Source organism: Misgurnus anguillicaudatus, chromosome 2, assembly GCF_027580225.2.
Source record: "Misgurnus anguillicaudatus chromosome 2, ASM2758022v2, whole genome shotgun sequence".
Classification (NCBI taxonomy): domain Eukaryota; kingdom Metazoa; phylum Chordata; class Actinopteri; order Cypriniformes; family Cobitidae; genus Misgurnus; species Misgurnus anguillicaudatus.
Window position 1 is genome coordinate 43,187,792 of NC_073338.2, and position 17,535 is coordinate 43,205,326.

Sequence of the window (17,535 nt, forward strand, 5' to 3'; positions counted from 1 at the left end):
ATTATATATTATCCACAGTTGAGGATTTTGCAAATTGGGGGCCCACTGCGACGGTATATATGGTAACAAAGGGTCACCTTCCGATTTTTAATAGAAAATGAAACCTGTCGACCCGTTTGACTAAGGCCGTAACCCCACTGTCGTCGTTAATGCAGGTTCAGTGGCAAACGGGTCTATATTGCATACTATTTACAAGATCACGAAAAACCGCCAACATCGCAACCTGACCATACGTGTCAACCCGTTTGACTAAGGCTGGAGGCCCCACTGTCGTCGTTAATGCAGGTTCAGTGGCAAACGGGTCTGTATGGCATACTATTCGCAATAGAAAGAAAGCGCCAAAATCACAACCCAACCATACGTGCCAACCCGTTTGACTAAGGCCAAAAGCCCCACTGTCGTCGTTAATGCAGGTTCAGTGGCAAACGGGTCTGTATGGCATACTATTTGCAATACAAAGAAAGCGCCAAAATCACAACCCAACCATACGTGCCAACCCGTTTGACTAAGGCTGGAGGGCCCCACTGTCGTCGTTAATGCAGGTTCAGTGGCAAACGGGTTTGTATGGCATACTATTCACAAGAACACGAAAGTTCCAAAATCGCAATCCGACTATAGGTTAAGATAAGATTTTTATTTATTTATTTGGTTGGTCTGTGTTATGACCGCGAGTGCTTTGTTCCGTACAGATAACTATTTCGAGTTAAGTACTTTTACTAGACAAATTATGCGAATGCTTTGTTGAAGAGAAAAGTTTTAAGTCTAGATTTAAAATTATCGACTGTGTCTGATTCTCGGACATCGGTTGGTAAATCATTCCAGAGCTTAGGGGCTAAGTAGGAAAATGACCTTCCACTTTTAGACACTTTTGATAGTCTAGGGATAATCAAGAGACCAGAGTTTTGCGACCGTAGTGTGCGTGATGGATTGTATTCTGATAGTAATTCTCTAAGATATGAGGGTGCTAGGCCATTTAAAGCTTTGTAGGTGATTAGTGATATTTTAAATTGTATGCGATATTTAACTGGTAGCCAGTGTAAAGATGCCAGAATTGGGCTTATGTGGTCATACTTTTTAGATCGAGTAAGTACCCTTGCGGAAGCGTTTTGAACTAGCTGAAGCTTGTTTACTTGATTTGCATGGCATCCCCCGAGTAGCGAGTTACAATAGTCTATTCTAGAGGTCATAAAAGCATGGATAAGCTTCTCTGCGTCAGATGTGGACAGTATATGGCATATTTTCGAGATATTTCTAAGATGGAAGAATGCTGTGCGGCAGACGTTGGCGATATGACTATCGAAGGATAAGTTGCTGTCGAACATCACACCTAAGTTCCTAACCGTGGAAGATGGCACCACAGTGCAGCCATCTATGTTCAACTTGTAATCTGACATATTATGTTTGTAGCGATTCGGTTCAATAATAAGTATCTCTGTCTTATTGGAGTTCAGCTTAAGAAAGTTATGTGCCATCCAGTCACTAACATCGCTAAGGCAGTCTGTTAGCTTAGAAAACGTGTGTGTTTCGCTGGGATGTGAGGAGATGTAAAGCTGGGTATCATCCGCATAGCAGTGAAAACTTATGTTATGTTTCCTGATAATGTCTCCTAGAGGTAACATGTATAACGAGAACAGGATAGGACCTAAAACCGATCCCTGCGGTACACCGTATTTAACCAGGGAGTGATATGACTCTTCCTCGTTTACATAAACAAAGTGATAGCGATTGGTTAGATACGACCTAAACCAGGCTAGCGCCTGACCACTGATACCAACATAGTTTTCTAGTCTATTGAGTAAGATTGTATGATCTATTGTGTCAAAGGCTGCACTAAGGTCTAATAATATAAGAATTGAGATTTCACCACGATCGGATGTTAATAGGAGGTCATTTGTAACTCTAAGCAACGCTGTCTCTGTGCTATGGTGGGGCCTGAATCCTGATTGGAACTTTTCATATGTACTATTATTTGTCAAGAATGTGCGTAACTGGCTTGCCACTACCTTTTCTAATATTTTCGAAAGAAAAGGGAGATTTGAGATTGGTCTAAAGTTATTAAGCTCTCCCTGATCAAGCTGCGGTTTTTTAATCAGCGGTTTAATAACTGCTAGTTTGAAAGCTGTTGGAACGTATCCTATTTCTAGCGATGAGTTAAAGATATTTAGAACCGGGGTTGACACTACAGGGAATACCTCTTTAAGCAGTTTTGTGGGAACGGGGTCTAATATACAGGATGATGATTTGGATGATGTAACTAGTCTAGAGAGCTCATCTATTGTAGTAGGTTTAAATGAATCAAGATGTTCGTATGGTAGTCTAGTGTTAAGTGAACTAACGGGTTGAGTGGTGGCTGCCTGGGTAGCTACGATGTTTTCCCTTATAGACGTAATTTTGTTAGAAAAGAAGTTCATGAAGTCGTTACTATTGTGTTGAAGTTTACTATTGGTTTCTGTTTGTTCTTTATTTCTAGTCAGTTTTGCAACCGTGCTGAAGAGGAAACGAGGGTTATTATGATTCTCATTTATAAGCCTGCTAAGATAGGTAGATCTGGCGGTTTTAATAGCCTGTCTGTATTGTTTAACACTCTCTTTCCATGCTGCACGCCATACCTCTAACTTTGTGCTTCTATAATTTCTTTCCATTTTCCTAGTTGCCTTTTTGAGTGCTGCGGTGTGATGATCATACCATGGAGCTGGCGGTTTTTCTTTGATTCTCTTTTTTAGAATGGGAGCAACGGCATCCAATGTGTTAGAACAGACAATGTTTAGGTTTTCTATTACAATATCTAGATCGTCAGAGTTATCTGCTACATGTTTAATTTGGGACAGGTCTGGAAGAGTGCTAATAAATCTATCTTTAGTGGTGGAAATTATTGTTCTGGCTAATCTGTAGCATGTTGTGGATTGACTGATCCTATCTAGAAGTACAGTGTATGACACAAGGTAATGGTCAGAAACTGCATCACTCTGAGGTGATATTTTGATGTCATTAATATTGAGCCCGAGTGACAGAATTAAGTCTAATGTGTGCTTACGAGTATGCGTTGGCCCTGTCACGTTTTGTCTAATATTGAGAGAATTTAGAACATCCATAAATGCACGTCCTAGTGCATCTTTTGGGTTATCCACATGAATATTAAAATCACCAACGATAAGAGCTTTATCTACAGTGACTACAAGCTCAGACAGGAAATCTGCTATTTCTTTAAGGAAATCTGCATGGTGGCCCGGAGGTCTATATATTGTAGCTAAAGCAAAAGAGAGCTGTTTGTGGTTACGATCGGTTATTTCCATATTTAACAACATTAGTTCGAATGATTTAAATTTTACTTCAGATTTTTGGTTTACTTTAAAAATTTTGTTGTATATTGTAGCTACACCACCCCCTCTCCCCTTTAATCGAGGTTCGTGTTTATAATAATAGTCTTGTGGGGTGGATTCGTTTAAACTAATGTAGTCGTCTGCTTTAAGCCAGGTTTCTGTTAAACAGAGTGCATCTAAGTTTTGGTCTGTAACTATTTCATTGACAATAGGTTCTTTATTGGTAAGCGATCTAATGTTAAGAAGGCCGAATTTTAACATTCGAGGTTCATCTGTTAAAGTATTGTTGTCTAATTTTATATTAATCAGATTTGTACCAGATGTGGCAAGCGGTGCTCTGTATTTATTTGTTCGGGGAACAGATATAGTTGAAATGTGTTGATATTCTGGTAAGACTGACTCGAAGTGCTGGGATATAAGTGATCTTGACATATCACGGCAGCTAACAGATGGACGGTTAAGCCGATCCGTCTGTTGTCTGACTTGTACCCTGGATAGTCAGACTGTATTCGAAGTAAGACTATTGGTCAGATTTATAGAGAGAATCGCACTTCCTTCCTGAGATGGATGGAGGCCATCTCTCTTTAGCAGGTCAGGTCTCCCCCAAAAATGCTTCCAATTGTCTATAAACCCTACGTTATGCTGAGGGCACCATTTTGACATCCAGTCGTGAAGAGACAATAATCTACTGTAAGTTTCATCCCCCCGGTAGGCGGGGAGGGGACCAGAGCATATTACATTGTCTGACATTGTTTTAGCAATTTCACATATCTCTTTAATATTATCTTTGGTGATCTCCGACTGGCGGAGTCTGGTGTCATTCGTGCCGGCGTGAATAACAATTTTAGAAAACTTACGCTTAGCATTAGCCAGCACTTTAAGTTTTGATCTAATGTCTGAAGACCTGGCTCCCGGTATACAATCAACTATGGTGGCTGGTGCCTCAATGTTTGCGTTCCTAAGTATCGAATCTCCAATGACCAAGGCACTTTTAACAGACGTCTCAGTCGGTGTGTTGCTTAGAATATCGAACCTGTTTGAAATTACCAGGGGGGTCTTGGGTGGGCACCGGAAACGACTTTGCCGCCTGACAGTCACCCAGTTAGTCAGCCCCCTTGACTCAGATGATGGAACCGAGCTATGTGTATTACGTTTAACACTAGGCGCACCCGAAACAGTGTTTGTAGCATTAGCGGTATTAGCGTTTGTAGCATTAGCGGTATTAACGTTTGTAGCATTAGCGGTATTAGCGTTTGTAGCATTAGCGGTATTAGCGTTTGTAGCATTAGCGGTATTAGCGTTTGTAGCATTAGCGGTATTAGCGTTTGTAGCATTAGCGGTATTGCTGTCATCAACTAGCGTTTGGATGCGCGCTTCTAGTTCTGCAATCTTCTCCGTCAGCCTTACTACTTCAATACACTTAGCACAAGTAAACCCCTCTGTGCTGATGGAAGAAGCTAAACTGTACATGTGGCAAGTAATGCAGGTTACAATAACAAGCGGAGTCTTACCGCTTTCATGTTGGGTGATGGCGTCTTCGGTCACCTGGACGCGGTCCGTGAAGCTACATCGCGAGGGAAGCTCACTCGCAGCACGCCCCGATCGCCTGGGGACGTCTGTAGCCAGTGTGATGTGAGGCAAGCTGAATCTGCGACGGCCGGGCAGCGGCTCCTCCACGGCTTCCCGATCGCTTTCATTCTGGGCGATGGCGTCTCCGTTCCCTCGAGCGCGGTCCGTGAAGCTGCACCGTGTAGGGTGTTCCCTTTTTGCACTTCTCGGTCGCTTGTGGATGTCTGGAGCCTGGGTGAACTGGGCGCTGTACTTCGCGTAGGATCTGCGATAACCGGGTATCAACTGCTCCACAGCTTCCCGCTCAGGTGAGGACAGGTCTGAATAGCATACAGTGGATGAGTCCGCCATTAGATCCAATAAAAACACTAAAGCAAAACATTTAAACATTACCATGTTTTAAAAATGTATTGGGGTAAATTTTTCTATAGATTTTCTGTTATATATAAAATAAATTTTAATCCTCACAGCTATTTATACTGTAATGTTTGTGTGGGATTTCTAAATGTGACACTGTCACATTCAAATCAGCTGTCGCATAGGTGCGATGGAAGAGATTCTCATTGTAATACAGATTCCTAAAATTTAAGTCCATTATGTGTTTATTATCTCCCTACTGGAAAATATAGCTAAGACCAGCATTAGCTGGTCTTAGAGAGTTTTGCAGTTCAAATATGATAGTAGACATGATCGAGTTTTCTTTAGTGTTTAAAAGTTATGTTAGTTTTTAAAAATGCCATTATGAGTGGGGTGGCCAGTGGGGTGGATATGATTATGTTCATGGTGGCCGTTGCCACCCCCTGGCTCCGCCAACTAATTTTATTTACAATGTGTCTTCCTATTGTGAATGAGGGTTACTTGAGAAATGTAAGGTAATCAGTTTCCACATATTTTTCTAGTAATATGAATTGGAGAATTGTGAGGTTAACGATTTTGTTTGAGTTTGGTTTACTTAACTTAAATCTAAATTTAAGTGATGAACTTGACAAACTAAGTTATCAGTACTAAGTTATTTTGTTAACTTTAAAAATACACAAAAAGTACAAAGTTGTAGTACGTTTTGAACTTATTTGCTTGATCATTTTTAGGCAATAAGTTTCCATACATTTTCTAAGTACTGTATACTCGTCATTACTTTACAGTAATGATGCACCGATGTATCGGCCGCCGATATTTATCTGACGATTTTTGATGAATTTGAAACCATCGGCATATCGGCAATAGCACGAGAAAGGTAAATACCGATTGTTTATTAATTAACCGCATAAAGGCAATGAGTTGCATGTCTGTTGTTCAATTAAAATTATTTAATGTTCTGGTGTGCACTATACTTAAGCACCGCCAGAACACCTTTGTTGAGCTGGCTCAAATGTTTTGGACAATAAAAGAAACAGACTGCACTTTAGTGGGGGAAAAGAAGTCCAACTTTTTTTGAAGTAGCAATATTTATACTCTGTGTAAAGCAATAGCACTGGCATTATTTATGTTTATTAAAGAAATACATTATATGTAAAAAAAAAATGAGTTAATGTTGTTAATAAAAGAAATGCTGAATAGCAAAAACCACCTTTGAAGGTTGTCATGTTGTCTTATTATATTTGTTAGCTTAATTTGTGCCTCCTCTTATTATGTTGGTCAGTTGAATGTTAATTAGATCCAATCAATGTTCAGTAAAACTAATTTGATGCAGAAATAAGCTAATGGACCAACTGTATAGTATTGTATACAAGTGTTTAATATCGGTATCGGCATCGGTATCGCCCAGTTGTTGTCTGTTTAAATCGGTATCGGACCAAAAACAAATCCTATCGGTGCATTCCTACTTTATAGTGTTTTAATAAAAGTTAACTGAAAATGCACTTTATGTTTTTGATCTGCTTTTCCTCTCTTTTATGGAGCAGGGATCGGGGGCCCTTAACATTGCATCACCTTGGATTATGGTGGGTCGATATAAGATGTCAGTTATACAAATGTATGAGATGGAGAGATCGAGAACCTTCTTTTCTGGTGATCAACGGTCAGAAGCAGCCTTGTATACTGAACCTGTGATCATTCAACGAGACGAGCTTCCTTTTCCTCCAGTAACTGAAGTTTGTGTTGATCACTTCTTTGGAGATTTACTTAATCCATTAGCTGTTATTCTCCAGGGAAGCTCTGGGAGCGGCAAATCATCCATAGCACAAAGGATCATGTTAGACTGGGCATCTGGAAAATATCCAGCAAAATTTAATCTAGTTTTTTATCTGAAGTGTGAAGAGCTGATGTGTTTTTCTGAAGAGATGAGTTTGATTGATCTCTTGAGCTGGAGTTGCAGTTTAACTTCAAATGAGATCTCAAAGATGTTACATGAGTCAAAAGTGCTCTTCATTATTGATGGATTTGAGGAGCTTAGATTCACACAAGACATTCTTTACACACCGCCACCCACTAATTTACACCAGAAAGTACCACCTGAAGTCTCTGTTTGTGCGCTGCTGAAGGGACAAATCCTGCCTGACTCTTTCCTGCTGGTCACCACCAGATCTTCAGCTACACAGAGACTGAACAATTTGATCAACAGACCTCAATGTTTCACAAATACGATTGTTGGCTTTTCTTAAAAAAAGATAGAGGAGTACTTCCAGAAGTTTTTTCAGGATGAGGAACTCTTTAGGAAGGCTTATGAGTCTGTTGGGTCAAATGAAACCCTGTTGACTGTCTGCTCCATTCCTGTTATCTGCTGGATCATCTGCACAGTTATCAGAGAAAGATTCAATGATGGTGCAGATATAAGAGGTCTGGAAACAACCACATCCATATATGTTGAGTTTGTGTCCACTGTACTGGAACATCACTGTCAGGGTTTGAATGAGTCTGTCCCAAACCTGCTGAAGAGTCTGGGTCAACTGGCAGAGAGAGGGATGCTGGAACAACAAATTCTGTTTGATGAGAAAAACATCCAAGAAACAGTCCAAGATCCGGTTAACCATCCATTCTTGAACAAATTCCTATTGGATAGAAGAATTCAGCAAGAGACAATGTACAGATTCATACATCTCAGCTTTCAGGAGTTCTTCACTGCTCTGTACTTTGTCTTATTGGATGAAGATGAGTCTCAGAAGAAAGTCAGAGAGCTTCTTCATACTGTAGCGAGAGGATGGGCTTTGTCCTGTTGGTCGGCTGCTGACTTCTCAGTCAGAGATTCAGAAATAAGAAGTTCAAAGCAGTTACAGTCTGTGATTTTGTTCCTCTGTGGTCTCTGTAAGAATGAAATGATCGACTCATTCTTTAAAAAGCACAATGTGAATGTTAGTATCAACATAGAAACCCAGCTGAAGGAATGGATCCATCAGTGTTTACTGAGATATCAACATGAAAACATGATGTTCATTCTTCATTGTCTCTATGAGCTTCATGACAAGACCTTCATTGGGAAAGTTTTAAAAGATTTGATTCTAGATCTTTCCAACATTTCCCTAAACAAGACAGACTGCTGGGTGCTGCAGTTTTGTTTACAGTGCTGTGAACGTATCAGAAACCTGAGACTCAATGTTACATCTGATCATCTGAAGATACTTCAGCCTGCATTGTGTAGTTGTGAAGAGCTGTGGTGAGTGAAGATCAGACTGTTTGTTTGATCATGCAACACATTAAATACTTAACAATACTTAAGATTTTCATAATTTAGTTAGATCATGTTAGTTTTGATGTTAAACATGAAACATACGCCTTACATTGAGCAAACAGCAAGAGTGTCTGATAATGTCTCTGTTCACTTTCAAAGGTTGATAGTTCATCACATTTCAGATGATGTTGGGGATTTCATCTTGGCTCTTGGAGACGGAAAGATTATGAATCAGCTGATGTAATGGATTAAAATTATTGTAAACATATAAGCATTATTGTATTACATGCAGAAAGTATGCCAGTAATGGACATTACAGTGAATATTATGCCATTTATTGCCAACACAGATGCAGTTCTGTAATTATTTAATGGAAATACTTATTTTAATTGTCAGGATAAAAGTGGATAAAACCAAGAACAGAAGCTGTCCAGAGATCATTGGATCAGTTGAAGATGGTGTCGTTACGTAAGAAACTATAATCGTTTAACATCACATCATTCATTCATGCCACTGATACAAAGTTTATATTTTTAAATTTATATGCAAGACTTGATGTTTAGCACAGGCCAAAATTAAAGTTTGTTTCGCTGTTTGTATTGCAGATTGTCCATTAGCTGCTCCAAAATCTCAATAAATAGACCAATACCCTTAGATTTAACTCTGATTTGTCCTCGTCCCGCAATTTGCACAATAAACTGGAGAGACGTTCTGCAGACGTTCATGAGATGTACACAAGAGTGAGAAACTTGACTCTAGTTTTTTTTTTAAAATATACAATTTACTGCTTCTTAATGTTTTGCTTAAATGTTTTTCTTTCTGTTTCTACTTTCTGTGTTTTATTATCACAGACCTGAAGGTTCTGATAAAGAGGTTGTTGCTCTCATACGAGTCCTGCGCTCTTCATCTGGTTTAAGGAAAGTTCATCTGCAGGTGGACATCTTGAGTATCACACTGGTCCACACAATTATTACCCTCATCCAGACCTGTCCCAGTCTCAGTGAACTTGTGTAAGATTTCGGTTGTATATCTTATATTTGTATTAAAATCTTTTAATAATCATTAATCGTCAATCTAGAGTGAAAAGTGATAAAGAAATTTTAAAGGCAAATGTTTTGGTTTCAGGATAAAAGCCATATTGACATTACAACAGGAGGTAATCCAGACCCTACAGGAATCATTAACGGACATGGATTGGATGCTCAACATGTAAGAGTTTAATCTGTCTGTTTTCTGTTTCATTTGTTGAATCTTTATTTCTTTCCAAAAGAGAAATACCAACAAATGGCACACAAACAACTTTGCTGTAAACTGCACACTGTTATTCTCTTTAGCTGGAGGAAATCTGTGTTGCTTAAACGTGACAAAGATTCAACAGAGGAGGAACTGAAGACAGAATACAGTAAGGATTTTTTTTACTAAATGACTGCTGTTTGCAATACTACCAATAATATAAACCAATAATAACTTAAACCAATTGATACTGTGACAATAACCTCATTGTTTTCTGTAACTGAAGCAACTCATTCTCGCAGTATTTTGATATTTTTAAATCAATTGGTCTGCGCAGTGACGCATACGTTACCCTTTTATTGCACTGAGGTTGGCATATGGCACATCAGGGCGAAATGAAAGGTTATAAAGGGCTTCATTAGTTAATAAACATCCTGTAAATGTATAAATGTAAACTGTTGAGTTGTGATCTGTGGCTTGGCAGGAATTTGAGCAGCATCCAGCAGCAGCTATGAATAAAAAGAGATTAGGTTTAGTATTTTATGTTTTTGAGCAACCCTGTCATTGTTTTACACAACATGTACAACATGTAAATTCAGTTTTGTTTTATAGTGGAAGAGGTTCTGGTGTCTGTGTCTTCCTCAACATTACAAGCACCTGGACCAACGGTGAGTCTCACCAAAGTCCTTTTAGGGAAGTTGCACCACTTTGTGGTCATGTTTGAAACTCCCCTGGGACGAAAATCCTAACTACCTGAATAGAGACAGATATCAATTGCTCCCTGAAATCACACTAAGATATAAAAACTATTTCTGAACAACAATTAAATCTGACATCAACTTTTGTTTCTCAAGTACACATTTTTGAGGTTGCCCTTCTGCACATGCGCACAGGTTGGCAAGTGCCTTACGAGACTGTACAAAGATCCTCCGCTAGAGAATTAATTTGTCAGTCTTCATATCTAGTATTTTTTATTTATTGAGCATTGGATTTATCTCATTCATGGTAATATCAGTACCACATCTTGTTAATAACGCTATATTGTTTGAGTAGGAATGTGATATTACACTATATCAGCACGGATGTGATTAGGCCAGAGATTAGGCCAATGTAACATTTAACGTTTATATTAAAATATTAATATGTTAAGATAAAAATAATACAATTGGGAATTATAATTTACCAATATAAAATGGCATATTCAACAAAATAAATTGTTTTGTTTCTTTCTTCAATGCAGACCTCCATATTCACACCTGAACTCACTGATAGTGATGAAGTCAAAGGAGAAAATACACACAGGTATACAACATTCATATTATATATTCAGTTGTTCATAGTGCTGAGAGTTTTCTAAAAAAAACACCTAAATCCTCAATGATGTATTTTCGTCCTCTAGGTTTGTTTCTCCACATGCTGGTCAGTTTCAGTGCAGTTTGACAAACCTTGTGTTTGTGATGGAGGGTGAAGGAGAGATGTTGTATAAAATCGTGCCCTGGGACCAACGGCGCTTAGATGGTTTGGGTCAGATGCAGCCTGCAGGTCCCTTGTACAACATTGACTGTTTTGAAGGTTCAATCTCACAACTGCATCTCCCACACTGTGAAATTTTCTCAGGTATGTCTGTGCATTGATCATAATGGGGTACCTGTACACAAGCCTCACCGTGCATTGTGCTCTGGGGTATGTACACGACCTTTCAGATATATGACATGTTAAAATTGCATTTTAAAATAACACATCTATTTGATTAAATCACTTTAAACGGTCTTCAAATTGTTAAATGTCTTTTTCAGAGGAGAATAAAGTCAGTTTGGCTGTAGCACACATCACTGGTGATAATGTAGAAGTGTTGCAGCCACTCAATGTGAGCAGCACTCATGTGATTATTAATATCACTGAGTTTTCTCTGTTTGGACTCATAAAAAAGATCATATACCCTGAGTCTCCTGTTCGGTCCCAAGTGTTGTTTTTTGTCCGTCCAACATCTGTGAAACAGAAAGAGAAAATACTGGATGTCCATTTGCTTCCAAGGAATGTCCCGCTGTCAGAGGTACTGCACGCCTAACTGCAAGTGTTATTGTTGCTTCAATATTGATATATTTTCTCCTATGCAAATGGTTCATGCAGTGAAATATGACTTTCATAACTGAAATTGACAACTTCTTTGTTCTTTCATTAAGGTAAAAATTCAACACAAGGAGAATCGTCACATTCAGACCAGTTCAAAATGTCGTCTGACTCCAGGTAGAGAGTACAGTCTGTGTTGTCTACCAGAGGGACTTAAAGTACAACCAATGGTAATGTTATGACTATGAGATACTTTAAAACAGATCTAACTTAATTTAGTATTTTATTGGGGTTTTTGAGGTTTTAGCACAGTTCTTACATAATGTGTAATTTATCATTAGCTATGTTTCAATGCAAAACATCTTTTTGTAGATGTAACTGTCATGTAGACACCTTAATTGATCATGTAAGTAATGATCCCACCTAAAGTACCTGCTGTATAATATGTTCATGTCTTTGACATCTTTGGGTGGTTTCCCAGACAAGGCTTATCCTAGACTAAATAGCATGTTTAAACTGCCTTAATTTAAAAAACATGTTGCGATATAGTATCTTTAAAATAGTAAATATAGCGGTATAGTATCTTAAAATATGTCTGTGCCATTGTTTTGTCTCAATATGCAAACCAAAAATGTTTTTTGTAAGGCATGTTTGTCAAAACTACTCTCCTAACATAACTAAAGCCAAGTCCTGGATTAATCTAAACTCTGTCTGATGCTGCGTTTAGACCAGCCGTGGTAGATGCGTTAAATGCGTGTGATTTCAATGTTAAGTCAATGTGAAGATGCGTTGACGCGTGTCTGGAGGTCTCACGTCGCGGATGAGGCATTTGGCGCGGTGCGATAGACTCAATTCCGTCTACCGCGCCAGATGCTCAATTCGCGCCATTCGCGCAAACTGACCGTCTGACGCAGTCAGGGCTCGAAATTGCGACCATTTTGGTCGCATATGCGACCGAAATTTAATCTGTGCGACCTTAAAATATATTTGGGAGCATTTGTGCGACTGCCCATTTTGTTGTGATGCGAGTTGATTGTGATCCTGCGTGCTGGCGCTGTCCCAGGTTCAGTGTTCTCTCCAACGATACATAACCAATCAAATTTCACCATTAAGTTCTTGCGTTTAATGAAGACCGCAGATTGGCTAATATGAGCGTCAGTCATTCCTTGTTGAAGCGCGGAAATGTGAAAAGACATACGCGTCGCGAGCATGACGAGAGCGAGCCGATTACAGCCAAGGTTATTACTGTATTTTTTGACGACGATCCGGATTCAAATGTAACTCCACCACCGGAAAATACGAGTTGACGTTAAACCTTTCAGAGAGAGTGGCTTAAAGATTTCGAGTGTCTCCGCTATGAAAATGTAACTTACTGTGTTTACTGTAAATCCTGTAAAACGGCGTTAATGGCGGAATCAAAACATTTTAAGCGCCAGACGTACCTTGCTTAAACATGGCGAAAGTGCCAAAAACACAAGACGTGTCATGACAAATGTGTTTATTATTGATGGAGACACCGACCTGTCTGTCAAAGTGTGTTTGATGGTGTATGTGCGCATGCGCTGGTGAATGGACATTCGACAAACATCCTTGTGGTCCATGTTGCTGTGGAATACGACAATGCTGATGGTATGTTTTTGTTGTATTTTTTAAAGCATTGCCTATCTAGTATTAAAAGCATCCTGGTAATGCAGTTATCAATACCAATATATATTAGCCTTCTATATTAGGGTCACTTTTGTAATGTCACAATTAATCAGTGTTTTACGTGTTTGCAAGATTTTATATTGTAATCTTAATCATGTTACCTGTAATTGTTAAATTATTATTGCTGCTATACTATTTCAACAGCATTTGGGTATTAATTTAGGAATTTATGCAGCAAAAAATAAAATAAAATAGAAGACCAACTTTTAAATGCTGGCCATAGGATGTGTAAAGCCCGGTGGTGGTGTTTTATTTTTAATAAAATAAATCTATTAACATTTACATTGTAGTTGTGGTGCTTTTTAATTTTTGGATGGATGCGCCTAAATTTTTGCTGGTGCTCCTAACTCTTTAAAGTTGGGAGCACCAGTGCTACCAAATAAAAAAGTTAATTTTGAGCCCTGCGCAGTACTTTTTGTGTCGCGTTAACCAATTAAGAGCCTGCTTGCTGCTGTGGTGGCCGCCCCTCCCGGAGTCACTCATTCAACATGTAGGAACGCTTGACAATGTTGCCAAATCTGTGGTATTCTGACTAGTTTTGAATGACCATTGCACTGGTTTTGTTATGCAGATCTGGCAAAGTTTTATTCAGGATGTTTATAATGTACATGTATGATAATAAAAAAACTGTTTTAAATAAGTTTTGATTTGAAATATTTAATAAAGGTTTTATTGTTTAAGGGTATACCGTATAAATAGTACTTTCATTATCGGCAATCAGATTGAATTCAGTTGAATTGAGGAAAATGTGTGCTTAAAAACATATATCTAGTTAATCCCAATTTTCATTTTTCAGAATGAATTGTTTGAGTTTGATTTCGACCCAAACTTTCATCCCACATTTGAAGTGATTCTGGATGTAAACATTGAGGAGATAAAGCTCGGTCTGTTGGATAAAACCGATGAAGAGACAACAGTTTGGACACCACGCCAAATCTTTTTTACAGGTATAAAACTTATCTGTAAATAAAGCTTGTTGTTGAAATTTTATTTAGATTTTTAAGCAGCTCACTTACTTTTCATTTGTTAAGATGTTCATGATGTTCGAGATCTCTCCGTGATCAAATGTTTTGTTTTATTTCAATAGAATCAGGTTCCAGTACTGACTCTACTGCTAACATAAAGGACATGGGTATTGAATCCTACATTTTCACTATTCAATATTATTTTATTTATATCATAAATGTATCAACTCTTATAACAAGTGTCTTGATATTTTTCTGCTTGAATCAGAATCAGAATTTGTGGACAACAATAGAGATGAACTCATTCAGAGAGTCACGTCTGTGATGGAGATAGCTGACTGTCTGAGGTCAAAGAAGATGATTACAGATGAAATGTGGAGTGAAGTTCACGCTGAGAATACCCACAGAAAACAGATGAGAATCTTGTACATGGTGCTGATCTCAGGAGGTTCAGCTGTAAAAGCAGAATTTTACAAACTACTGAAGGAGAAGGAACCTCATCTAGTAGAGAGCTTAGAGTCTTCATCATCCACTAGTGCTCAGTAATACAGACAGTGTTAGATTGTGTGCAGCTAAATAGTTTCAAATCTCTGCATCTCTGCTCAGACCCTGACGTGGAACAAAGCACTGTTTCATGTTAAAGACAGTTTTTATAAATATGGACTTTGCTGTGGATTTTTGCTTATGCACGCTGTTACGTCCATAGTGTTCTGGGTTCGTTTTGTAGTCATTTTTGTTTTAGTATTGCTTGTGGTTTGTGTGTTTATGTTTTATTTACCAGGCAAGATTGCTTCTGTGAGAGTTCCGGCAGCTGATTGGTGGTTCTACAGCTGATTGGGAACTGGAACTCCACCTACTCATCAGTGGCTGCAGCTGGCTGGGCTCTTTAAAAAGACCAGTTTTGGACCAGTTCACTCTCTCTGCTGCTGCTGGTTTTGGTTGTACCTTATGTGGGGATATGTATGACATTTAGCAATTTTCTGACATTTTGATATAAGTATTTAACATTTACAATAGTTTTCAAACTATTTTGTGTGTTCATAAACCTAGCTTGTGTTCCATATTTTTGGAATTTGTAGCAGCAGGAGGGAGAATTTTTTGTTTGTGGAACATTATATTTTGTGTTAATTATCTTTCTTTTTTTACAGGGAGTTGGGGAGTAGATTTAGAGCTACCCTGGGGTATACATATCATCCGTAGGTATATTTCTCTGTCTAGAAACACTAGGTAGATCTGGGCGGACCACCAGCTGTAAGTTTGGTTAGTGCGCCTTGACCGTGTGCCAGGCAGGGATTTTTATAATCTATTGGAAGACAGTACAGGTTAGGGGTGGGGATTTTTGTTTATTTTTTTGCTTTGTCTGTCCAACCCTCCCCATTTCCCAGGAAGTTATTATTGTTTATTATTCACATTAGTATTGTACAAAAATAAAAGCTTTGTTTTATACGGTATTTGGTTTTTGTGTCCTTTTCTCGTGCCGCAATTCCATGCCTCCCTTCTTGCATCGGTGGTCCTGAGTAGTGGGTTGTCAGGCTCCCCTCCCTTTGGGAGCTAGAACGTAACGTAAATTTCTTTATAAATCTCTATGAATGAGCCAAATATTTTTGAGTAAATTTCCATAGATTTTTTTTGGTGACTGTAGGAACAGGAAATTGTTCAACCTGTTTCACAGAGGTATGAATATGGGGTCACGCATATAGGCCAAAATCCCTTTAGTTATTCATCTCAATGTGTAAGACCAGTGGTGCTTTGCTGCAGAAACCTTTGTGTCTTTAAATCAAATTTCTACCTGTATTTCACACCGATTGTCATCCACACAAACAGCTGAACTGAAACCAACATATTTTGTTTTTGTTCTTTAAAATGGTCTTAGTTGTGGTGCTGTGCAGACAGATGACATCAAAGTAATGTGAAAGCAATTCAAGAGCTATGCCTTCAAAGCTTTTAAGAACTTCACGCCCCCAGTTTGAGATCACTGCCTTATACCATTGACATAATACAAAATGAACATACACATGCAGCTGCAACATCTATAAAGATATTACATGACAATTTGATTGTTATATAAATTTACTGCATATAAAAAGTTAGGCTAAAACTGTGATGATATGGTCATAGTCAGTGGTGTTATAATCTGGCTTTACCATGGTGACAGGGGTCAGCGCTAGTATGCATTACTGCAGTGGTTTTCAAACTGGGGGCCCCGAGATGGTGCCAGGGGGGCCCCAGTTTTATGACATTTTATTAAATACATTCATTTATCATGAATTCTGTGTAATTAAACCTAAAAAATAATAAGCCAACTAACCAACAGCACTACTGGGTATAATTTTATATGTTTTGTTTAATTAAAATATTACATTTTAAAACGGTTTTTGTCATAAATTTTATTTCGGGGGGCCGCGAAAACATGCACTGTACACAAGGGGGGCCGCATGCTGAAAAAGTTTGGGAACCACTGCGTTAGTGTACAGACATAGCAGTGGCCTCGAGGGTTTGTCACTTTGGCTGTTTAATTGGCGAATCTCTACCACATGTTAGTGGTGCAGGCATGTAAAGGGTTTAGATGTGTTAGCAATGCTTCATCACCTCACATCACATGAATAGAAAGAGAGAGAGAGAGCGTGCGAGCGCACCAGCAGAGCAACCAAGATCATTTTGTCAATTAACTTGGTATCAACCTGACCAAGGATCAAACGGATGTCTCTGAGTCTCTGTGTTCTTTTTCTCATCCAAACCTTGTTCATTGGCAGATAATGAAATAACTCACCACATGTATTTGTCAAAGCCTGCCACCCGACCAACCAGCTTTCTATGTAGTTTTTCCCATTCGCAGTACGGCTTTTGGCTGATCTCAATCTGGCATCCCACTGACAGCGGGGCTTCCCTCTGGAATTGGTTTTAGTCGGCTGGTGTGGATCCACTGAGGCTAGTAATCAATCAGGACCATTAAAATACAGTCATTAGGAAAAGTGGAGTGTAAAATAAACAGAGTGATGTGTGTTTTGATCATGGATTTGCAAGATGTAATATGTACAAGCTAGAGGTCTATATGGAAGGTCTATAT

At 38.7% G+C, this 17,535-nt stretch overlaps 1 protein-coding gene and 1 pseudogene across 1 annotated transcript; both read left to right on the plus strand.

The window, feature by feature from the left end:
* Window positions 1-6,684: 6,684 nt before the first annotated feature.
* Window positions 6,685-17,535, plus strand: part of LOC141350571 (NACHT, LRR and PYD domains-containing protein 1 homolog) — a 65,343-nt pseudogene continuing 54,492 nt past the window's right edge.
* Window positions 10,968-15,905, plus strand: LOC141350573 (NACHT, LRR and PYD domains-containing protein 1 homolog). The gene is made up of 7 exons (XM_073856017.1): window positions 10,968-11,028; window positions 11,126-11,343; window positions 11,726-11,779; window positions 11,910-12,026; window positions 14,300-14,450; window positions 14,591-14,635; window positions 14,737-15,905. The coding sequence occupies exons 2-7, from the start codon at window positions 11,242-11,244 to the stop codon at window positions 15,012-15,014; spliced, it is 747 nt and encodes a 248-aa protein (XP_073712118.1). The 5' UTR covers window positions 10,968-11,028; window positions 11,126-11,241; the 3' UTR covers window positions 15,015-15,905.